Here is a 24576-nt window from a genome sequence, read left to right as displayed (position 1 = left end):
TAGAATTAGAAAAATTTTCATAAGCTAAAGTATGTAATATGTGTAATTTTATAAGTTAAAGTGTTCGATAGATCAAAAATAAAAGTTAAAAGGTATAGTAAAGTTTTTCTTACAAACTACATGGTATATTTATCCATTAAGCAAAAAATTTATTTTAGATTTTGTATATGTGGGATGCTCAAGAAAATTAGTCAATGAAAAATTTCAAAGAGAAAATTAAGTTAATTTAAAGGCAAATAATTTTTTTATTTTCAAAAGAAAAAATATTTTTTGGACCTTACAAAATGATTATAATCTAAAAACACAAATTTATTAATTTATTGATCACGGTAGCCATCACCACTTATTACTTGTTATCAACCACTATCAAAATTTATCATTTTATGCATTTTTTTATATTTATCAGTTAAATAACTATAAATTGCTATAATTATAAATATTTTAATGGTTTTATAATTTTTTTTGAATATAAATGGTTTTATAAGTTAAATATTAAAATTAGTTTTTTCCAAGATAAACTAAAATTTGAGCAGCTTGCTCGCCTCAATTACGTTTTATTTAGGGGTCTAAAATATTATGTAACGTATAAGGATTCAACACGTATCGAAGCTTATCTTGCGTCGTTTGCACATGATTATCACTCTTCACTTTCCTTCACTTTACGCCTCCAGAGTAGCAGTATACAGTCTGTACTGGTCATAATCGAAGCAGAAACTAGAAGTAGAACTAATGCAACCCATCAGAAACCTAAAAAACAAAAGAAAAAGCTTTCAAATCAAATCTCTTTAGGGTTCTCCTTTTCATTTTTCTCTTCAAAATCAGTCTCTGCATTATCATTTTCTCTGCCTTTCACATTTCCCAATTCGTCCCTCTCAAAACACACTCCAATCCCATCTCTCTCGTTTTCAAATTTTTTCTCATTATTATCCAAATCAAAGGACCCGTGAGATGAACCTAAACAGTAAGCCATAGTTCTTTTTCCTTTTAAGTTTCTTAACTTTTTAATTGGTTTTCTTTTATATTGAAGAATCTGTTATCAAGAGCTTTGGTTGGTTTAACAGATGGAAAAGTTTAAGATTTTGGTTTAATTAAGTTTTTTTCATTTGGGTTTGTGTTTATTTTTTATAGATTGGTGAGATCTAAAGAGGGAACTTTAAAGAGAGATAATGCCAAGGCAAAGCAGGGCCGCCATGGAAGAATTGCTACCTGGAAAAATCAGGAAACGTGGGTGTTCTTCTTCAGCGTCATCTTCTTCTTCCATTATTCAAAACTATAGATTCAAGAGAGCGATTTTAGTAGGGAAAAGGGGTGGATCCAGTACGCCTGTGCCTACGTGGAAGCTGATGGGGACGGCGAGGACTCCATCATCTGCATTGCGGGCCATGGACTCTCCAAAGTACGCTGCGTCCCAAAACGGCGGCGTTATCAAGGGGAAGTTACATCAGCAGCAGCAGGCGGCCCCAGTTTCAGCGAGAAAGCTGGCGGCGACGCTGTGGGAAATGAATGAGATGCCGTCACCGAAAATGAAAGAAATGGTGCGTTCAGAAGAGAGGAGGTTAAGGAAGGAGGCGAGAGCTAGAGAGAAAGCGACCAGGTCTGTGCATTCGGGTTCTTTGCCTCCCCATTTGTCTGATCCATCTCATAGTCCTGTATCAGAGGTGGGTTTTTATCATTTTTCTTGTTTATCTGTTACTGTTTGGTTTCTCTTGTTTTGATCATAGGATCCCCATAGAAATTTGGTTATTGCTTTAGCCAAAGCAGAAACGCAGAAAGAATGGTATGGAATAGATGGAAAAGGAAAAATGACAAAAAAAAAAAAAAAAAAAAAAGGAAAACAAAGGAAATGGTACAATTAGTTTGTTAGGTAAAGGAATAGAGGAGTGGAAAAGAACTTTGGTTTTGGAATCATGGGTTGGTTGAGAAACCCTGAGGTTTTTGTTAGAGAAGAAATTTTAAGAAGGAAAAGAAAAAGGTTTGAAGATTTATTTGTTTTATTTCTACTGATCATTTGTTTCTCTGATAACAGAAACAAAATTGAAGCTTCCCTTGGTTTGAAAACACATAAATAGGGCTTATGTTGATTTTTTTTTTTTTTTTGTTTTTTTAAATATAACTAGATAATTGCATTCCACTAAACAAGCAAATACAAACAGATGAGAAGCTGTTAGCAGGCGAGGGCTTTTCCTCTCAGTCAACTCATCTGAATTTGAGGATTCATACATAAATTATTCTTAAGTGCTTCTTTGGCTAACATGTGCCCATCTTGTGTTGATTGGAGATAAAGATCTTAGAATGCCAAATCTGTTCCTGCAGTGTGTTGTTTGATGTTGACTGCTGAGGCCGTAGAATTTAGAAACCTTGCTCGAGCTGCTAGTGCTATTATGTTCATGGATTAGGGCTTCTATAAGTGTTGAGTTTAATTCCGTATTATCACAGTGTAGGGCAATCTTAATGGAAAATCGAATTTGGGTATGAAGGCACTGGATTGTAGCCATTGTATCCAAGCTGGACATAATTTGTTATTTTCCTTTATTTGTTGGTAATACATGAAGTTAAACTGCTTTTTCTTCGTTTTGTTTTGTTTATTTATTTATTTATTTATTATTTTTTTTTTTACCCTGTTTGATAATTGATAATTTTCCAGAGGATGGAGCGATCTGGAACTGGTAGTCGTCACAGAAGAGCATTATCAATTTCTCAAAGGCTTAGGCTCACAGACCACAATGTTGGAGCATTTGATTCTGTTAGCAATGCCAGTTTAATGGAGGTACTTAAGGCTAATAAATTAATAACACAAGTAGTTTGGATGTGTTGCATATTGGCTCTTGGATAGTAAATGCTTTACATTTTTCCGCTGGCACTTGTCATTTAGCAAACATCTTAATTTCTTTGTTTTATGTTTTGTATTTTAATCTAATATTTAATTATGTTAAAAGTACACGTTTCATAATACTCTTCCTCTTTCTGATTTTTAATTTACTGTAAGACAATTTAATGGATATATCAGTATTTATATACACTTTGGCTCAAGTAATCTATATTCTGAAATACAACATGATATTTAAATTAGAAATGTTAAAAGAAAAGATAGCTAATTTGAATTAGTACAAAACTTATCAATTAGGTTTAGGTTACAATTGTAATGTGCTATATAAGAAATTGCAACACATAGAAAGTTCTCGACTATTTAAATGACATGCATAAGCATTGTATGATCACCGAGTTTTTTGTAGTGTTTAAGGTATGTATGAATTAAGTTTTGAATGTAAAATAATCAGTCAACTTATTTAATATATTTGTTGGATTGACCCATTTTATCATAGCTTTTTCCATTTTATTTTTTAAATTTATAATTCTACAGATGATTTTAACTAGCATTATTAAGTGAAAGCTACGGTGGAATGGTATCAAAGTATATAAATAGCAAAATTTGATATTTTTGTTGTGAATATTTATTTATGTTTTCTCTCATGATGCAGATTGAAACTAGATCTCGAGCCCAAACTCCTAATGGATCTATAGTTGGAAGTAAGACTCGTTTGAAGGATGTCAGTAATGCATTGACAACGTCTAAAGAACTACTTAAAATTATCAACCGTGTGTGGGGAAATGAAGATCGGCCTTCATCAAGCATGTCTCTCATCTCAGCCCTACATGCTGAGCTTGAGAGAGCTCGATTGCAAGTCAATCATCTTATCCAAGAACAGCGCTCGGATCAGAATGAGCTAAACTATTTAATGAAGTGCTTTGCTGAAGAAAAGGCAGCATGGAAAAACAAGGAGCAAAAAGTGGTTGCAGCTGCTATTGAGTCCATTGCTGGGGAACTTGAGGTAGAGAAGAAGCTGAGGAGACGGCTTGAAAGCTTGAACAAGAAGCTTGGGAAGGAACTAGCTGAGACAAAGTCTTCTCTGTTGAAGGCAGTGAAAGAGCTTGAGAATGAGAAGAGAGCAAGGGTTGTGATGGAGCAAGTATGTGATGAACTAGCCAGGGATATAGGTGAAGATAAAGCTGAAGTTGAAGAACTTAAGAGAGAATCCGTAAAACTCTGTGCAGAGGTTGAGAAGGAAAGAGAGATGCTGCAGTTGGCTGATGTGTTACGTGAGGAGAGAGTCCAGATGAAACTTTCAGAAGCTAAATACCAACTCGAGGAGAAGAATGCAGCTGTGGACAAACTGAGGAGTCAACTTGAAGCTTTTTTAGGAACCAAAAGAAGCAAAGAAAAAGGTCGCAGTTCTTATCATATGAATGATGAAGATATAGTAGCGTATTTAAATAAATCTCGTCCTGTGGCCCATCAAAATGAAGTAAATGAGGATGATGGAGGAGAAGTAGAAGATGGCTTAGAATGTGAAGATGACTCGGGTGAAAGTGATCTTCATTCCATAGAATTGAATATGGACAACAATAATAAGAGCTACAAATGGACTTATCCTTCTGGAACTCCTCGTGATTTGAGAAAGGCAGCAATTGATGAAGAAGAAACCAAAGGGAGGAAGTCTACCTCCAGCAAAGTACCTAGAAGAAGTACTTCTCTGCAAAGGAGCATATCAGATGGAGTTGAATGGAGCGCACAAAATGAGAGGCTCTCAGTTACAGGAGATGGGATAGACTGGGGAGGATTATCTGAACTTGAAAGGCATTTGCAAGGAAAAGGTTACGGAGATGAAATGCTTGGGCATCAATCAGTTAAAGGTCTCAGGGACTATTTGTTGTCTGGTTCTAGAGTAGATTCTGCAAGAGGATATGCTAGTCCTACACGGCAAGTGGGGCAGCGGCCTTCCCGAGATTCCAACAATGCAATTCAAGATAGACCTCCAACAGCGCCAGGGAATGCTTCAAAATCAAGGCTAGGTGAGGGTGTAATTGGAAGAAAATCCAAATGGTGAACAAGACAGTGGACTAGTTTCTGAGGCATCGACTGAGAGGCCTAGTGCAAAAAGAATAGGCAGTGAGAGGTAATGTTTTTGATAATTTATGCTGGTTTGCAATCGTCAGAGCTGAAGCTGCAGCAATCGCTGCTAAAGCATGAATTTGACTTTTGGCAATTAGCAAGAACAGTTGTGTTTATAGAGTTCTTGTAGAAGGTTGTGATCTTTCAGCCAAGTTTCTCCTGTACAGAAACTTCTGGCGCAATTGAGTCTTAACATGCTAGAAGCATTTAATGTATTCCATGAGCCTGTGATGTGTCTTCTTCTTCTCTATTGTTTTCACTGTCCTTTAATTTTGTCTTTGCAACCCATATTTAAATTTGCATGATCAGAATAGGATATGAGAAGTGAACTTCTGTCATCTGTAGTTTAAATCAAGAAAAGGGGCTGAAAACATAATATGGACAGGCATAATGTAATATCCGAAAATTGAGCACTTGTTTGGAAACTGAGAAGGAAAAGTGCACTTAGGTAATTATGGTAGTTTGTGTTGACAAAAAAGCCATATGATTTTGCTGTCAATAATAAGGATAAAAATTTATGGGCCCAGTAGAAGACGAAAGGATTGCTTGTTTTCTGTTTTCCTCCATTCCAAACAATCCCACAGACTTTTCCATGATTGAAATTTTCCTTCGCCACTGTGAAAGTGGCAGAAGAGTCTTACCACTGGGCTATAGTCCAATCCCCCATAAGCTAATACAACTTGTAAAAGCACAATTTGCACATCAAAATTGCCCAGAAAGGCAACTATTAGCCATACATCATATTCACGTTCAGTTACCCTAACCCTAGACATATTTTAGTTAATCTCTACCCAAACTTTTTACACATCAAACTGTACAAAAAACTAATTACAAGCAAAATGTAGACTCGACATTACCCTTAGTATGATTAGAAAGAGTTAATTTCTGCACCCAACATTTTCTACCTAGCCAAGTCACCCTGAAAGCTCATTGTCATTGGGATCTTCGATTTTTATATCTGTTGCAAGTAAAATTGGATTCAGTTCACTTGCACACCAACCAACATGGTCTGGCTTGAGGTTGTTCCCAATTGCACCAAATTCTGTCTTTGCTCGATTGATCTCTGAAAGGTCTGGAATAGTAGTGTTAAGCAACTATCAGAACATATGAAATAGAGGGGTAACTTTTAACAGGAAGGAAATGCATTAATTTTAAGATGAACCCAGTCGTACCAAGATCAGCTGAGATAAGACACTCCTTTTGGTAATTAGGTCCAGCCAAGACAGTCCCGGATGGTGAAACAATAACACTACCTCCGCCACTTGTTATAACATCAAGTGATTTATCACTATTTGAATCTCCAAATGATAGTGGGTAGTCTCTCCTGCAAAGTTGACTTGCAGAGAGAACAAAGCAGCCACCTTCTACTGCAATATGGATCATTGACGACTTCCATATTTCCCTCGAATCAGCAGAAGGTGCACAATATATTTCAACACCTATTTACATTTTTTTTGGTGCAAAAAATTGAAGAACATACAATTTGTTAGATTAGCTAACTAACTCTTACACTAGCAGAGCAGGACAGAACTCAATTATATAGAATGAGATCCATTCCACAATGTATATAAACTCTAATAAGTTCATTAAAAAAAAACAAGAAAGAAAACTTAAACATTAACAGCCAGTAATCAACAATCAACAACAAGAAGAGGTAGGTATACCTTTAGCATATAATTCAGTTCTAAGGAGAGGAGATTTATTGTCCCAACAGACGAGGCCACCAATCTTTCCAATTGAGGTCTCATATACTGGCAATGAAGATTTCTGTCCAGAATACCACACTGCACTTTCTGATGCCACTGGCATTAGCTTTCGTTGCTGTCCAAGGCGCTGTCCCAGAGAATCAAAAAACAGAACTGTACTAAAGAGATAGCAACCAGCTCTCTCAACAACTCCCATTACTAAGTGGACTTTATATTTACCAGCAATTTTTGCAAGCCAATCAACTTCCGGACCTGCATAGACTTAAAAAATAGGCCAATTACAAAGGTCAAATAACTATGACCCAATTCTAATTGAAGGAGGTCTCACCAGGCACATCAATTGCTGAAGTATAATACTTCTGCAAATCATCTCTTGCAGAATCAAAAGTCAGATACTGTGGGTAACCACCAAGAAATGCTTCTGGAAACACTACTAATTGTGACCCATAAGCAGCTGCTCCAGCAATTAGTCTCTCTGCCTTATCTGCTTAGAAGGAGAAAAATTTCTTAAAAAACAAAGACACTTGACTCAATGTAGACAAGATCAATAGTCCGGTTAAACCCTATAATAAACCTCTAAAACTATAAAAAGGACTTGAAAATGAAACTAAAGCGGATAATGCAGTACCCAGTGTAGCTGGAGTATCAAATAACACCGTCGAGGCCTGAACTACAGTCGCCCTGACCGGCTTCCCCTTAGCCGTAGCAGTACCGGAGGCGACTGGAAGATAAGAAGCGACCTTATCGTCGTTTAGGTACTCCATGCAGACGGGTTTTGGAACAGAGTCATTGACGGAGTTGCGAATCGGGCGACTCCGAGGCGAGTTGGATGGTTTAGGAGCGGGTAGTAGTTCGGGTCGGAGCTCATGAATTAGCCAATGGATGATATCACCGTCGGAGCGGAGACCACGTTCCTTTTTAAGATGGAAAATGGCGGGAACGCAGATTGCAGGAACCCGAACCCGCTTGTTGATGGGAACGTGAGCGTCGCCGGTGAAACGACGCCGTGTTGGTTTCCCTCTTTTGGCATCTGACTGAGCATTTTCTGAAGATGGTTGTAGTTGCCTGATCTCCATAGATGGAATTGCCAAATCTTCTTTTCTAATCAGGGGGAGATAAACACCTGTATGTTATAATGGAAATGGAATATTGGTCTGATGAGGATTAGTATTGTTAGTTGGTTTATGATTTATCTATTTATTTTGATACTGTGTAGCAAGTTATTAAATATATATATTTAACTTTATAGTCCTAAAATGTATAGATTATATTCCACAATAATTTTTTAAATAACTTTTAGATAATTTTTTTAGATAATTTTTGAGATGTATTCAACTATCACTTTTTAAGAGGCTATACACTACTCTCTTCATTCCACTCTAAAAGAAACAAATAGACATTATCTTGTTTCACCTTAAGTGCTCATATATAATTTTGAAACTATATTAATTAAATTTATTTAATTTTATCCATATTTATTAAGTGTAATTTAGTTTTATATTCACATTTAAGAAGGATAATTAGACATTCTATCATATATTTTTGGACAATCAATGAATTATAATCATTTTCTTAATCCTTGTGAAAAAAGCAAATGTTTTTATTAAAGTGGAACGAAGTGAATATTTTTTATAATATTTGGTAACATAACATTTGAACTAGCTAAGGTAGCCTTTTATAAAAAAATTAACCCATGTAACGTCTAACTTTTAATATTTTATGAAAAGATAATCAAATAGCTAACAGCTAACAGTTACTAAAATAACTAAATTTGCCAAACAGACTCTTAAACTGATAAAAAACTAAACGTTATTTTTTGGAGATAATTATACATTTAGTGTCTGAACTTCTCAAAATTTTCTATTGTAGTATCTAAATAGAAAGCATTTGTAATCAAGTGTCTGAACCTATAAAAATTTACAATCAAGGACCTAAATCCTACGTGACTAACTGAAATAGTGATCAGCACGGCTGGACTCGAAACTCCTAATAAGAAACAACTGAGTTGGCGCCTATTAGCATATATGTTGATTTGGATGAAAGTCATGTGATTCTCACATGTTGAAGAGAAAGCAAATTCCAATTTTGCCTATTTGTTCCATAAATAGAAAGATAGCATAACAATGTCATAATCTCTTCATTCTCGTCTTATTTACTCAATCATTCCACCAAATCCAGAAAAGATCAGCCATCATCTTTCCACAAGCACCATCATCAACCTTGCCATCGTCTCATGATGTTTATAATCAAAAAGGAAAATAGGGTTAGGTTGGTTGCTAACACTACAAATGAGAACCAAAAGTGTATATCCGGGTCAGATTCAATTTTTGTTGAGCGAAAACAAAAAGAATGTTTTGAAAAAGAAGATTGTGGCTTTGAATGATGATGATGGAGTGACATAAAAAATTTCAAAGCTCAAAAACAAGGTTAAAAAAGAAATTCTAAATCAATTTTTCTCCTTTTTTTTCAATGGATTCTTCATATTGTTTCATATTTTGCTTTTTTTTTTTTTTAAGTTTTAGTTACAGATTTTTGTTTTAGAATCGAAAAATGAATGATGAATATTGGCATTTTAAACACTTATTTATAGATTTTGATTGATATCTGTTTTCTCAGAATAGGGAAAACTAGAAATAATCAGCTTCCAATGTTATTGGCTTGGACTTGATAAAACACACTAGAAATGACTAAATCAGGTGTTTTCTTCTTTAATTTTTGGGTTTGAATATTAATTTTCTGTATATTTTTTATTTATAGAATTTTGTAGGAGAGATGAGTAGGTTGAGTGAGATTTGACTAATTTTTTTAAAAAAATTTCTTTTGTTAATTGACATATGTTTCAGAGTTGATTAGAAAGAAGTTTTTGACAATATTTCCCTTTCTCTCCCCTACTAGACTTTAGTAGATACATGTCTCCTCTTCTCCCTCCTACACATTTGTATCAGGTTGAAATCTGTATCAAATTGGATAATTTAAAATTCTATATTTGACTTTGCTATATCCTTGTTATCTTATCTAAATTGATCCATGAGCAGCTGAATTTGTAAAGTATTTTAATTTACTTTATAATTTTTTTATTATTCATTACACCAGCTATCATTATTTGTGACAAATAGCTCAACATTTATGATAAAATTTTAATTATTATTATTTTTATATGTAGTAGAATAATTCATTTTCTCTTTGACTGGTTTCTTATATTTAAATAAAATATGATTTTATTATTATATTTTCTTTTCTGTCTTATATATATACATGTGTTGGTTTTGAATATAAATATGATATCAACATAAAGAAAAAAAAAAGCTCATAGAAAACAAAACAATTTTCAAAAAATAAAAATAAAAAATCAAAGATGGTTTTTTGTTTTCCAAAAATAAAAAATAAAAAACAAAAATTGGTAACAAACAACCCCTTAGTTTTCTTCTTTCAATTTTTAAAATCAAAATTTATGTTCTACACTTTTAGAACAAGCCGCATCATTTTCAGCCAAAAAACAGTAGAAAAGGTCAACTTTATGATTTGGAGATTTCTTTCATATTTTTTCACATTAGTCCTAAGTGTATCACTATCTTTGATTCCAGTTAGCAGATATATGATATTCAATATATCCTACACATCCTATGTGTAATTCAATATGCCACGTACGCCCGGAGACACTTGATTGAAAAATTTTTAGTGGTTAAAATATTTGATTACAAATGTCCTCCGTTCAAACAACAAAGTAGAAAATTTAAAAAGTCCAAACACTAAATTTATAATTAATCTTACTTTTTATAATATTTGGTAATATAGTTGAAACACTACTTTAATATCTAAAAGATAGTTGAAATGTTGTGTCACCAAACAATATAAAAAATAGAGTTTAATTAGCTTTTAGAGGTTAAAATAGCGTTTTATAAAAAGTTAACTCCTATAACGTTTAACTTTTAGCATTTTATGAAAATCGACTCAAACGACTAACTGTTACTAAAACAGTTAATAGCTACTAAAACAATTAATTTTGTCAAACATGCCCGTAATTTTTTAATTGTTTAAACTATAATAATTTATAAATAAATCGACATTAAATTGAAGTATATTTTTAATAAATCATACTTGAATTAGATAAGACTCGACTTGACTTAATTCATATATAGTCGTATCTAGATGCATTTTTCATCGATAAATATTATATTTACAATTTTTATTATTGAGAAGGAAGTACATATATTTATCGGAGAAAAATGAAAGAAATGGTAGTTTTAATAAGGGGATAATGTTAATCTTAGTCGGTGTACTTATCATTTTTTTTATTTTGGTGGCTGAACGGAAAATTGTGATAGTTGAGTGTCCAAACTTGTATTTTCTTTTTTCAATTTGGTGTTTCTGGATGACATGGACAATTAGAATGTATAATAAAACTAAGTGGGACTCATAAATGCACATGTGTCCGCTTATATAGACTGACATTTTTTTCACGTAGGCTAATAGTGTGGTAAAATTAATGAAAAGATCCTTTTACCCCAATTTATTTCCCCCAAACACATTTTCCACAAAATTCTAACCTAAATTAGATTGAACTATACCTATTGAACGATTGAACTATACCTCCAAACACCTTACATCGTGATATATATTATATACCCATAGGATACTTTTTACAATCAAATACTTTTTACTCTAATATCTACTAGATTTTAAGTTAAGTATTTAAAAACTTTCTTATACCTGTATTTGTAGCTTTCGTATGTGTCACTTCTAAAATTATAATATAATTTTGAAGTGTTTCTACAACCAAGTTCCTAGAATGTAATTTCCATGATACCAACCTCAGTTGATCCATCCAACTAAATCCGGTATGAAAATTCTTGAAAATAATCTGGCTTTTATGGATGAACTTCATAAGCCTTGTCTTGCCAATGCCTTTAACACCCACAATTGAAATGGTGAGGTAGCGTGGATTATTTTCAGCAATAATTTTATAACTGCATCAACATCCTCTTTAAAGCTAACTATATCAGTATCAAGTTGCTCTTCAAACGAAGAAGGTAATCTTATATCATCATACCAGCAATGCCCTGACCTTTGATGAATGGCTTCATATCCTCTTTTAGAAATATCAAAGACTTTATCTTGGATTCGACCCATCTGTCCGACAAGCTTATGTTGGAAAATGAAATTATGGGATGACCAAACTAAGCTTGTGGGATTACCTTTCTCATTTTTAGTCAAGAAGAGCCCAACAACATTCTCAGTGGAGTGACAAACATTGCAAAGTTCTTCCGTCCATGCAATCCCTTTCACTCAGTGTTTCAGGTGATCCAAGATCTTTTAGAAAGACCTTTAAGGACTTGAATTCAATCATTCAATGGGTAAAATTCAATCTGATTAGGTTACAGTTTTGGGAGAAAAGGTGTTTTTTTTGGGGGGGGGGGGGGGGTAATAAGTTGGAGTAAAGGGATCTTTTTTTTTTTTTATTTTGCTACGCTGTCAGCCTGGGATGGCAGCGATCCTAAGAGGGCGGGTAAAGCAAAGCTCCTAGCTAGCTTTTAGGATAGCAGACTAGCTATAGATAGTGGAATGCGGAGCACAAGAATGAATCAGATCATATATTAAAAGGGGAAACTAATCATCAAATGCGCTTTTTGATGGAATGACCTAGAATTGAAAGAACTCCAGGATTAAGCATGCTCGCTTAACGGAAATTATAGGATGGGTGACCTCCTGCGAAGTTTCTCATTTCACCTGCACAACAAAAACCGTGCGAGTCTTGCCAATCTAGTAGGCTGGAATTAGCTTGTGTTAGATTATTTTAATAATCTGTATGTGGCCCATGTGATTAAAGGGCTGGTTCTAATTAAGGTGGCCCAAGATGATGGTTATTGGGCTTAATGGATAAGAGCCAGTTAGGGTTTTCATACCATTCCTCTGCCTTATAAAAGATAAAGGAATCAACAGATTAGGGTTAACACAGAAACAAAAGAGTGTGACGGCTCCCTCAAACACATACGGAAATAATTTGTTTGAGAGAGCTCATAAAAGAAACTCCCGCAGCTATTGATTATTCTCTGACCGTTAAGAGAGCACTTACAGGCAAAAGGCCAGAGTGAAGAAATGTAGATCTGCTGTTACGGTGAGAATCGAATTGTCCCAACGAGGTAACCCATAACATAGATCTGCCGTTATGGATCAAGGTACGCTTCCGATTATTATATATTCTTGTCAAACAAATTCTATGAACAATAGATCTGGGCTATATTAAAGTTTATTCAACAGTTTGATCCAATGCAGACAATTTCTCTTGTGGTTGGAGTCGGAAATGACAAAATTTTAGTCCACATAAGCAGACACATATGCATTTATAAGTCTCACCTAGTCCCATTATACATTCTGGTTGTCTCTGCCATCAGGAGACACCAAATTGAAAAAAAATATACAACTTTGGACATTCAATTGTCACAATTTTTCGTATTTAAACACCAAAATAGAAAAAAATGATAAATACAGACCTCAAAATTAACATTATTCCTAAGTATTTTTAAAGTATGAAGGCAATTGCATGTATTATGAGTTTGGTGTGTTTTTAGCTTTAGGTAGAAGGTTCTCTGTAGACTTAAATCTAGATAACTTTCATACTAAATGGACCAAAATTGGAATTTTTGTTATGTGATTGGATTTAATTTTACCCTTAATTAATGAAATATCTTTTAGGATAAATATTTATTAGTTTTTTAAATTTAATCCTAACTATAATTCCATCTTTTTTTGTAAATTGATTGATTAGTCTTTGTTTGATACTTAACCAGTTAAACTATTTTAATTCTTTTATCCAAAAATGCCATTTTAAATGTTAAATACAATGTAGTATTTGTTATTCATATTTAATATTAAATCACTATTTAGCACTTTTCACATAATGGTAAAATAGTTATTTTTGGACGAAAGATTAAATAATTTAACGAAACTAAATCTTAAGGATAAATCAGGTCATGTTGAATGGGGTTTGGAGAATGATTTCGAAGTTGAAAGTCTCCCAGCGTATTCGAGCTTTTCTTTGGACTTTTCAACATCAAAAGCTCATGACAAATCGGGAGCACTGTCATAGACATTTTACTACTGATGCGTTTTGTTCGATTTGTAAGGTTCTGTCGAGACTTTGGAGCATTTTTTTTTTGGGGACTGCTACTATGCCAGGCAGGTTTGGACTCGTATCTAGTCTACAGATTATTTTTGACTTTTTTATAACTTACTTGCTGCTGATGGCTTGGTAAGTGTTCTTCTTTTGTTAGTCGTTGTTTTAAGTCTGTGCCGTCTATGGTTACTTTTGGTGTGACATTTTGGTACATCCGGAGATGGCGCAATGATGTTGTTTACTCTTGGACTGATATTATTGTGCGATGGAGAATTTTGGTGTCTCAAGTAAACACAAACCAGCCAGCATGGAGGGTGGATGATATGATTTTAGATTAAGGTGGTCGTATTATGAAAAATGTTGTCTAGTCTCCTGCTTCGCCAGGTTGTTTTAAGTTGAACATTGATGGAGCCTCAAAGGTAATCTCACTCCAGCTCGATGTGGTGGGGTTATTAGAGATTTCAAAGGAGGTTGGGTTTGTGGATTCATGGTTAGGTTGGGTTACTACACGTTAATGGTGGCGGAGTTACAGGTTCTCTTTCACGGATTGTCCACTGCCTGGGATGTAGGTTGTAGGGAAGTGCTGGTTGAAATGGATTCTAAGATGGCTCTAGACCTGGTTATGAAGCGGGATTGTTCTAATCGGCGTTTTGTTAATGTGTTATCCCTCATTAGAGAATTTTGGCTAGGGACTAGCGAGTTTCTTTACATCATTGTTGTTGGGAAGCGAACCAAGTGGCTGATGGCATAGCAAATCTTGCTTTTATTGCACCTGTTTGGCAGAGTATTCTTCATCAACCTTCTGTTGCTGTTTAGAGTTTATTAGATAGGGACCATTGTAGCATTTCATGGCTTCGATTGGTGCCTAGTTAGTGTTTTGTTTATATTTTTTTATGGGGTTCCATCACTTCCTCTAGTATCCAAAAAGAAAAGATCAGGTTATATTTAGCTGGGGGTAAATCGGGAGCGGAAGTTGAAGTTTCGAAGAAGTTAAAATTAGTTATATGTTTGGTTGCCCTTGAAGAGAAATTCCCAAGTATTTAGGAACCCACTTCTTTGATTGTACAAAAAATTACTTCCTCCCCTCACCCCAAGTAACTTAACTTTTAGAAATTACTACTCTTCTCATTTTTTTTTTTTTTTTTTTTTTTATTTGCTTTGGCTTTCTCTGCAGACTTTTCAAGTATCGCCAATGGCAGCTATTGAGATTGGAGAAATCTTGCAACTTTTTTTTTAATACTTAGATTTTTATGATAAATATTGAAATTATTATGGAGACGCCCCAACTAAACTCGAGTCGATATTTATATCTAACCAGGCAATCTCCCGCGCTTCACACGGCTATACAAAAAATAGTTTTTTATTTGAATTATAAGGTATATGTTTTGAGTAAAATTTTAAAAATTCAAAATGTGAAGATTGATATTGCACCTTCTAAGAAATGTGTGAGTTTTAAAAAAGAAAAAGTTAAGAAAATAATTCTAACATTAGTTTATTATATAGTTCACAAACACATTGAGTATTTTTTTAGCTAAGATTTGCCTATGATCATGTATAGCTTAGGTTTCCTTAAAGTATAAGCAGATGCTGAAATTTTCTATTTTCTATTAAAAATAGAAGAAAGTATATAATTTTGCACATAGAATCAATTAAGTTTCATTTTTTTTATAGAAAGCAACCTATAAAATCATATTCCTTGACAATGTTGGTTGTCTTTCGAACCTAACAGACACAAAATTTTTTAAAAATAAAAATATAATAGATCCATAAATTAAAAAGAAGCCAAAAAGAGAGGTTAAATTGTATTATTCACCTCAATTTTTAACTTCAAATACATACCAAAGTAGCTAAGTGTCTTTCTAATGTTATTGGTGATTAATTTGGGTCACTTTGTTATGTTAATTAAGCTACAACTCTACAAATTGATTTTTTTTTATAGAAAATAGCAACATTTAACACTAGATTATTTTGTTTTTTTTTTTTGTTAATAAATGTATGTTTAATTAATAATTTGTTGTTTTATTTGTTAGAATTTTATTATGGTAAATGAACAGTTTAAAAGTTATCATGGTACATGAAAAGGTTTGAAGACATTCGAATAAATTTTTTTAATGAGTGCAATAATAATTAGTCATTATTTATTCTTGTTATTGTTTTATATTATTATTGTTTTATATTATTAGAAGATGAGTGGTGTAATATTTATTTTGTTAGACATAATTTTAGGATAATAAATTATTTGTGGTTTTAATTTTAGGCATAAATTTTTGTCTCCCTTTTTGATATTCATTTAGCTAATTTTTCGTTTTTCACTTTTTTAATAGTAAATGCCAGATTTTTTTCATTTTTTATTTTTATTTAAAAAAATTCTTTTTTTTTAATTTATCTTTTACAGAACTGATTTAGTTTTAATGCACCATATAACTCAGTTACTTTTAAGTCAGAAGATATTTTTTTTTACTTCATTTTCTTTTTGAAATCTCTTCATTTTCTCTTTGAAATTGCTCTTTAAAATTTGAAATCTCCCTCAATTAAGATAAAAGAAAATACTCAAATATAGTAAATTTTCTCTTCTCAAATAAAGCGCGATGTCAACATACAAGAAAAACTCATGATCCTCCTATATATATATATATATATATAATGATTTTGGATTCTAAATAGATCATGCTAAATATAATATCACTCTATTATGAATTTATGATGAATCTTATTTTCATTAATTACTCTAGGTATCGAATTTTCAAAAAAAAAACAAAAAAACAACTCTAGATATCAAAATAGATTTTCGAATATAATATATATTAGGATTTCATTAAAAAACTTCAAATCAATATAAATAATACACAGAGAACATGATCCCTCTCCTGAAAACCAGATATAAAATAAAAATTATTATATAATTATTATTCGCTGATTCAATAGGAAATCTTAATGAAAATTGGAAGGAGAACTTGAAAAAACTGATAAATATTCAAAAAGTGGCAGGTTAGATAAATTCTCCAAATCTTAACATGGTCTAATTATCCATGAGATTTGAACCACTAAATCCAACGGAGGAACATGCCGCACTACTAGGTCCAAAAGATAAAATCATTGTGTAGTTGAAAAATTCTCCACAAATTGCACATTTGTCCAAATAAAACTAAACAAATGCAAAAAACACACAACAAATACTTTACATAAAATGAAGAGATCGTAAACTCTACACAAGATGGAGATAAAACACAAATAATAGTAGAAATATAAATAACATAAATCTATGCTAGAATAGATATAGATCTATAATTTATTTAACAAAAAAATATGAAAACTTGCAAGAAAACTAAAAATATAAGGAGAGGCTGTCACAAGAGACAATAATCAGCCCCTCCCCACATCTACAAGCTTGATTTTTGTATTTCAAAGGAGAAAAGAGAAGAAATTTAGTGGAGAAAGAGAGAGAGAATTAGATAGCAATATTTATATTTCATAATAACTAACACAATTCATATTTTTTTTTTGAAATAAATATCTATTGATTATTATGTGATAATAAATTGTATATTGATTATTTTTTATTAGAAATATTAATTTTATTTTATTATTACGTGTCAGGAAAAAATTTATCAAATCTAGAACTATCCTGACTGTAATATCCTCAACTTTGTAGTTCCTGCTATTCTAGCTTTTTCGATGAATTCGGTTATCCGAATGAAAGGAAAACTTAGAATAATGGGAAACACTATATAAATATTGAGGATATTACTATTAATTAAATGAAACATTAATTGATCTTTGCAAATCAATGTGAAAGCTTAAAGGAAATCAAAAATGAGTTAAAAGATGATTGACTTCTCGGTAAAGCACGATTTTACCCGAAAAGCCTGAAAAACGGTAATTTCCGTACGATTTTTACCAAGTGAAGTTTAGAATATTAAATACGCTTGGTTTATACCTAATAGGACTAAAGTAAAATGATTAAAAAGATTAGAGTGCCAAAGGATGAAGGGAAAACAAAAGGGAGGATTATAGTGCAATTTGCATTTAAAGGACATGGAAGGAATTTTTAATAAAGTTTATTATATAATTTTATTGAAGAAGAGGAAAGAACCACGACACTTCACTCATTGTTGCAGGCCAAACCGTTCAAGAAGAGAGGAGGAGGGTTTTGAGTCAAAACTAAGCAAAAAGAAGGTGAAAATCAAAGAATTTTCAAGTATTTCTTAAGAAAAGGTTAGTTATTTTCACTTCCTCCTTCATTTCTATGGATTACTTTTTGAATTCCATGAACTTTGAAGTGAGGTGCTTGTTTGTGTAATCTGATTTGGTGAAGATGAAGTGATGAGAAGTGATTTTAAGGTGATTTAAGATGATTGAAAGTAGTTATGCATGAATTCAAAGTCTAAGTTGCATAAGTCACCAAGATGGATGATTTTGAGTTTGTTCTTGATATGCCATGAACTAGGGATTCTGATATATCTTATATTATGATGTTGTGTAAGTAATAGAAGAGTGGAATTGCATGAATTTGTGCTGGAAGTGAGTTGAGAATGCTTGAGCAAACATATCATTGTTTAGTAAATCAGACATTTCTTTATAACAGATGAAAGAACCAAAAAGGAGTTTTACATTTAATAAGTAAATCTACTTTTCTACAAGATATAAATGAATGAATCAACAGTATTAAGTCCCTTGTAGTATACTTAGTAAGCATTTATAAGACTTAAGTGCTTATTAAGTATGTTACGGGCGACATGCCATGTCTTACATTAAGGTAAGGTGTGACACTGACGTCATAGTCCCTTTTTATAAATCCAACCCAATGTTACAGAAAAAAACATAAAAAGCCTAAAAATATATTTTTTTTTTTGATAATAAAGGAGATCATAATATTATTATAAATCAAGAGCAATAAGATCTTCAATACAGTGGGGAATCATGTCCCATGAATGGAAACAAGGATGTAAACATGCCACACGAGCAAGAGCATGTGCAGGCTTGTTGACTTGCCTCCTAGCCCAAATCAATTCACAAGATGGATTTTGAGAAAGCAATTGTTTAATCTCGTTTAACACTGGTGCCCAATCTGAAAAAGGTTCAAAACCAGTCGTGACAGCTTGAAATAGTCGCAAACAATCTGTTTCCAGTAGAACCCTACCATATGATCTCGCGAGCAACCAAGACAATACTTCCCTCAGACCAATGGCCTCTGCAATGTGTGGTTTTAGCACCCCGGCAAAATGACATGTGCAAGCTACCAAAAACTGCCCAGCTTCACTCCGAACAAGGCCAGCATATGATGATCGACCCTCAGTCGTATGGACAGCTGCATCAAAGTTGCACTTTACAGCTCCAGCCGGAGGGGGAACCCATGTCAAAACTGAAGCCGGCGAAGAAGAGGAAGTGCTTCGACTAATCTGCGCGTTCTTCCAATCTCTAAGAAAGCTAGTGGCTGCCATGACAACGGTGTACGGATCAACATCAGTTTGCTGCCAAACCCGACGATTTCTATCAAACCAGATAAAGTAGCACAACACACTAAATAACAAGCAATGCTCATCACTACGCTGATCAATAAACCCCAACAAGAGATCTATAAACCCAACGGCAGATCCGTCCAATGGAATCCGGGCTAGAGTCCAACACAGCCGAGCTTTCTCACAAAAGAATAGCATGTGCATTATTGTCTCTGTTTCAGTGCAGAATGGGCAATGGTCATCCTCTGTGATTCGCTTGCCAAAAAGTACAGATTTTGTTGGCAAAATATTACGACATGCCCTCCATAACCAGTGCTTAACCTTCGGTGGGGCTGCTAATTGCCATAATTTAGCCCAAACTAACAATATTTGACAGTGAAAAAAACCTGACTGAAGTACCTCCAATATAAAGTAAAAACAGAAAAATTGTATATTGATTATTATCTGACTTGATAGGTGGATTGTATTAAATATGCTTTACTGAATTAATTAAAAATAATTAGATTTTTTATAAATCAAATTGTTCAACTATTCTACTTGAATATATTATATTTATGCCATTTTCAATATTAAATATTATAAATACATTTTTACTTTTCAAAAATTTAAAGAATCAACCAATCATAATCATATTATACTTCCTGGAAAATTATTTTTCTAAAACTATACTTTTCGGAAAGTGAACTTTTTGGGAAACTAGACGAGACCTTAGTTTATTATTGTTCCCTGTAACAAACATGCATGAACCATTTCACGAAGTATGCGTCCGGATAACCAAAGTCTCATTAGTTAGCTCTCGGTCTTCCACTTGAAATTAGAATATTTAGTATAAATCATAAAAGATTATTCGATTTTATAATTCTGACCAAACAAATTTTATAGTTCTGACCAAATCTGAACTAATAAATAATTTATTAAAAATAATATATTAGGATTTCATTTAAAAACTTTAAATTAATACAAATATTACAGGGAGGATCTGACCCTTCTCTTGAAAACCAAATATAGAACAAAATTATTATAACTAAAATAATTAATGTTCGCTGATCTAAGCAAGAGATCCTAATCAAAGTTGGAAGATGAACTTGAAAAGCCAGATAGATCTTCAAAAGTGGTCGGTTTAATAAACTCCCCGAATCTTCTATACGTGGCTTAATTATTCATGAATTAGTTGTTTATGACGAACGCAAAAGATTTGTACCACTAAATCCAACGGATGAACAAGCCGCACTACCAAATTCCAAAAGACAAAAGATCATCGTTTAGTGGAAAAATTCTCCACAAATTGCACACATGTCCAAATAAAACCAAATAAATGCAAACAACAAGACAAACACTCCACATAAAAACAAGACAAAACACAAAACAATAGCAAAACATAAATGATATACATCTATGCCATAATAGACATAGATATGTAATTTATTAACTAAAAAAACATAAAAACTTGAACAAAACTAAAAAAATATAAGGAGGGGCTGTCACAAGAGGCAATAATCAGCCCCTCCTCGCATCTCCATGCTTGATTTATGTTTCAATAGAGAAAAATGAGCTAATAAATAGTTTTGACCTTATATTTTATTACTTAAATATAATTAGAATTAAAATATAAATTATTTTTACAATCTGTTTTAAACGGATAAAAAAAGCTGAGTTGAAGCCAAAAAGGCAACATTTGTGCCCCATGTCTGTAGATTTTCCAAGTCACTAGTTTAAATTTAGTTTTGATCGGAAATAGACTCATTCTAATTATTTTCATCCATTTATTTATTTTGCATTGTTGAAATCAAAATTAAACTTAACGGTGCTAATCAAGCGTGATTTGATTGATACTTTCACTTATGTAGAAAGTACCATAAATGTTAGAATATTGAATTCTATGAATTCAATTCTATGGAATTAAATATAACTAAATCAAATTCTAACAACATATATAAAATTTTCAGATGAATTTCATAAAACTAAACAATTCAAAATTTATGACAAAACCATCTATCTTTCTTGCATTTTGAAATTATCTTATCAATGATATTTTAGGAAATAAAAATAAATGAATTTTCAAATTCTAATTTATTTCAAAGATGAAAAATTTATTTGCAAGTGAATTTCGCTGAGAATTCATTTAGAGTTCATTCTGAACACTTTAAAAAGAAAAATTTTAGAAAATTTTTTTCCCGTTCCTCAACTTAGAAAATCCATTTTGAATCATTTAGCAAGAGATAAAGGAATGTAAAATATTCATTTCTAAATATTTAGCAATATATTCATTTCTAATCCATTCAGAACTAATTTTGTTAATCCATTTTATTCCATTTCTAAATCTATTGCTAAGTTCATTTCTAATTCCTTAAGGAAAAATATAATGCTATTTGAAATTCCTTTACTGAATTCATTGCTGTTTTTTATGTGTTGTTGAAATTTATGGCTAATTATGTTAATTTTTCTTTTTTATTACTATCTATTTAAAATTAGAAAAACAAAATAAATATAAGACTGTCAAATTTTTAACAAACATAAACAAAATATATTTAAAATCTTACAAATATAAAAAAAACTTATGTCTAACAGACACAAAATCTGAAGTCAACCTAAATCAGTAGCATTACTATTGCCCTAATGAATAAGACTATTGATAGAAAAACAAATGAATCAGAAAAAAAAAAAAAAAAAAAAAAAAAAAAAAAAGAAGAAAGGCCAGAAAATCCATCTAGAACAAGATTATAATTTTTAAATTTCAGTAAAATTGGAGGATTAACATATATTTGTCAATGCTTGTTAACATATTTGCTAGACTAGATGACCAAGTATACAAGGAAAAAAAAAGAAAAAAAAGAAAAAATAGTATGCAAGATTAAAGCCAAACTTGCAAATTTACAAAAATTTTGGGACAAATTTTCATCAGAAATTATTATAAATAAACTATTGGCAGAAATGATTCTAGGTGGAGCTATCATTTCCCTGGCCATGGACAGAGCAACTAATATTATAACCTTTTTCATATATGTCACAATTAAATTTAAATTTATAATCTTATTATTCTTAAAAAAATGAATCAATTTTCAAAAACAAAGACATTTCATCTTTAGCTTGGCTTAGATTTACTATTTAAACCATTTGATGGATCATCATATTTCGATAATGTAAATGGGGAGAAAAATTTTGGAACTACCAATCTATTAATTGAACTAGCAAACATTACAAGCACCCCATATTAATAAAAAAAAAAAAAAAAAAATCTAACATTCAATGTGAAAGCCAGTAGTGATTTTAATTATCAGTAACAGGGAAATTATGATTAAAACAAAAACCACTTTAATTATCATTAGTAAAATTTGACTGATAACTAAAAACCTAGCAAGAAGATTCTTTGCAGACTCAACTATTTATGCTTAAAGAGTAGGTTCCAGATATAATGTAATTTATTAGAGAAATAAGATAATTTATTACACAAAATTCAAATTAATGTCAAACAGTTTACATCAAACACAATGGGAGGAAGATCCAAAACCAATTGTATAGACTTCCAACCTTTTTAAAGCAATCAAACAGATAATGCAGATTAAGGACATTCAAATTTCACAAAATAGAGGAAGAAAAGAGAAAAGGAAGAAGACATACCAAAGGATGCGGCGCCAAGAGAGATGCGGTGCGTTTTAGATTTCAGCGCAATAGATTAAACTTAGTTTATAACCTTAGCAACGGATAAAAATCGTTGTTAATCCTTCGCAGAGCCCTTAAAGCGCAATAGGTCATTACCTTAAGGTCATAACTTTAGCAACGGAAAAAATATCCGTTGCTAATTGCTTTTTAGAACCACGCTTAATCTTAGCGGCTGAAGAATTGTTAATTAATAAAAAATAATCTGACACTTTTTGGTGTTTCCATTTCATTTTATTAATTAAAAAATAGTTTATATTAATTAGGTACTCAATAAAATTAAATTTCAAATTAATAAATTCACCCCAGTACTCATGTAAAATTTTTTTTGTGAAACTTCAAATTTTACAAGGATTTGTTCCAAATTTTCATATGCAAAATATTGATATAACATGTTTCGCTAATTTCAATTATTAAGAAAGTGTTTAATTGATCTAATTTTAAAATGTTTACTCGAAATATCTAAAAAATTAAAGGGGTTAATAGGTTAAATTTTTCAAACTTATAGTGTTGAAACGGTCAAATTATGAGATGCAACAAAATTTTTCACAGATGTTAAATTAAATAGAAAAAACAAAAAATATAATAATTAGAAAGTATGCTATATTAATTAGAAAACAATATATTAGAAAGCAATTTATAAATTAGGAAGTAAGCTTGTTTACAGTGTCTATATTACACAAATTTAGCCAATAATCTTATTTCATTAGAAAAATAATCACACTAAAATTCTCCTCAAGTTGAACTTACAACCTCAAATTTAAAACAATCATCCACTAATTAAACTAATTGAAAAAGCATATTAATAAATAAATATCTGATCTAAATTCCCTCCTGTTGAGATACTATCACATTTCCCTTGTTAGCAGTACTAATATTCTTCAATTTCAATACAGAATTAAACCATACATCATCTTCTACCATATTAAAATTTGAAGAAAAATAATAACAATTGCTTACTTGTATAAAGCACAGGCTTATTGGATTAATCATCGAGCATCTTTCGAACGCGTTGTTTGATATAATCGCTACGGGCTTTAGCTCGATCTTGTTGAGGGGCTATATTGACCAGTGACAGGTGAGCTCCATAAGCAATCATTGAAGCTCCGATGATAAAAAAGCCGACTGTTATGGCTAATTGTCTTCGCGTCGGTGGATATGACCAAAGCACCATCTAGGTTTTGCTACTGATCTCTCCTCCCTCGCTGGAGACGATTGAGGAAGAAGAGAAATGAAAATGACCCAACTGATGGCAAAGATTATATGGGCTAGTAAGGAATAGTTTTAAATGGGCCCGTAAAAGCCTGAAATATATCAGTTATTCAGTTAACTAGTTTAGCCCATCTAAAATTGGGTTAATCATCAATAAATTACAGGCCAACAAAATTAATGTCAGAAATTAAATTTTAATATTAATAAAATGCCAAAAAATTTTGAAAATTAAGAGAATTTCATTTTTATCAAAAATAAAATGACAAATCCTAAAATATCCCCAACGAATCCGCTTCACACTGAACTCCATATAAACAGTATCATCATCTATAGCCTATTCAAATCCAAGTCTCTTTCAACAAAGAAAAACAGAGACTCTTCAAGCCGACAACACTATCCTTATTTCTCTGATCACCACGCATACATCCTAGAAATTAAAAGCAAAAGTTTTAATCGCCATTTTCAAGCAATTATAAA

The 24576-nt window shown here is 32.1% G+C and overlaps 4 protein-coding genes across 4 annotated transcripts; 1 reads left to right on the top strand and 3 right to left on the bottom strand.

Moving 5' to 3' along the window:
- The first annotated feature begins 689 nt into the window (after nucleotides 1-689).
- LOC105635874 (golgin family A protein) lies at nucleotides 690-5221 on the top strand. Its single transcript, XM_012218998.3, has 4 exons — nucleotides 690-961; nucleotides 1129-1658; nucleotides 2645-2767; nucleotides 3480-5221. Exons 2-4 carry the CDS (start codon nucleotides 1167-1169, stop codon nucleotides 4884-4886), a joined length of 2022 nt encoding a protein of 673 aa, XP_012074388.1. The 5' UTR covers nucleotides 690-961; nucleotides 1129-1166; the 3' UTR covers nucleotides 4887-5221.
- Nucleotides 5222-5645: 424 nt separating this feature from the next.
- Nucleotides 5646-7805, bottom strand: LOC105635907 (bifunctional nitrilase/nitrile hydratase NIT4B). Its single transcript, XM_012219041.4, has 5 exons — nucleotides 7286-7805; nucleotides 6986-7141; nucleotides 6616-6909; nucleotides 6124-6390; nucleotides 5646-6023 (listed from the first exon to the last, which is right to left on the bottom strand). Exons 1-5 carry the CDS (start codon nucleotides 7731-7733, stop codon nucleotides 5866-5868), a joined length of 1323 nt encoding a protein of 440 aa, XP_012074431.1. The 5' UTR covers nucleotides 7734-7805; the 3' UTR covers nucleotides 5646-5865.
- Nucleotides 7806-18648: 10843 nt separating this feature from the next.
- On the bottom strand, nucleotides 18649-19434 carry LOC149498139 (uncharacterized). Its single transcript, XM_089718324.1, has one exon. The coding sequence runs from the start codon at nucleotides 19432-19434 to the stop codon at nucleotides 18649-18651; it is 786 nt and encodes a 261-aa protein (XP_089574450.1).
- A 706-nt stretch (nucleotides 19435-20140) lies between these two features.
- On the bottom strand, nucleotides 20141-24134 carry LOC105635873 (hypothetical protein). Its single transcript, XM_012218997.4, has 2 exons — nucleotides 23848-24134; nucleotides 20141-20460 (listed from the first exon to the last, which is right to left on the bottom strand). The coding sequence occupies exon 1, from the start codon at nucleotides 24059-24061 to the stop codon at nucleotides 23873-23875; it is 189 nt and encodes a 62-aa protein (XP_012074387.1). The 5' UTR covers nucleotides 24062-24134; the 3' UTR covers nucleotides 20141-20460; nucleotides 23848-23872.
- Nucleotides 24135-24576: the final 442 nt, after the last annotated feature.

Source organism: Jatropha curcas, chromosome 2 (assembly GCF_041381405.1).
Source record: "Jatropha curcas cultivar XTBG-Jc1 chromosome 2, XTBG_Jcur_1.0, whole genome shotgun sequence".
Lineage (NCBI taxonomy): Eukaryota > Viridiplantae > Streptophyta > Magnoliopsida > Malpighiales > Euphorbiaceae > Jatropha > Jatropha curcas.
Note: the sequence above shows the minus strand (reverse complement) of the source record. Positions and strands in the feature narration are given on the sequence as shown.

Coding starts and splice junctions, on each gene's coding strand:
- LOC105635874 (XM_012218998.3), top strand. CDS start 1,167: ATGCCAAGGCAAAGCAGGGCCGCCATGGAAGAATTGCTACCTGGAAAA. Junction 1,659..2,644: donor CTCATAGTCCTGTATCAGAG/GTGGGTTTTTAT, acceptor ATAATTTTCCAG/AGGATGGAGCGATCTGGAAC. Junction 2,768..3,479: donor GCAATGCCAGTTTAATGGAG/GTACTTAAGGCT, acceptor CTCATGATGCAG/ATTGAAACTAGATCTCGAGC.
- LOC105635873 (XM_012218997.4), bottom strand. CDS start 24,061: ATGGTGCTTTGGTCATATCCACCGACGCGAAGACAATTAGCCATAACA.
- LOC105635907 (XM_012219041.4), bottom strand. CDS start 7,733: ATGGAGATCAGGCAACTACAACCATCTTCAGAAAATGCTCAGTCAGAT. Junction 7,142..7,285: donor TGATACTCCAGCTACACTGG/GTACTGCATTAT, acceptor CCTTCTAAGCAG/ATAAGGCAGAGAGACTAATT. Junction 6,910..6,985: donor TTCAGCAATTGATGTGCCTG/GTGAGACCTCCT, acceptor AAGTCTATGCAG/GTCCGGAAGTTGATTGGCTT.
- LOC149498139 (XM_089718324.1), bottom strand. CDS start 19,434: ATGCACATGCTATTCTTTTGTGAGAAAGCTCGGCTGTGTTGGACTCTA.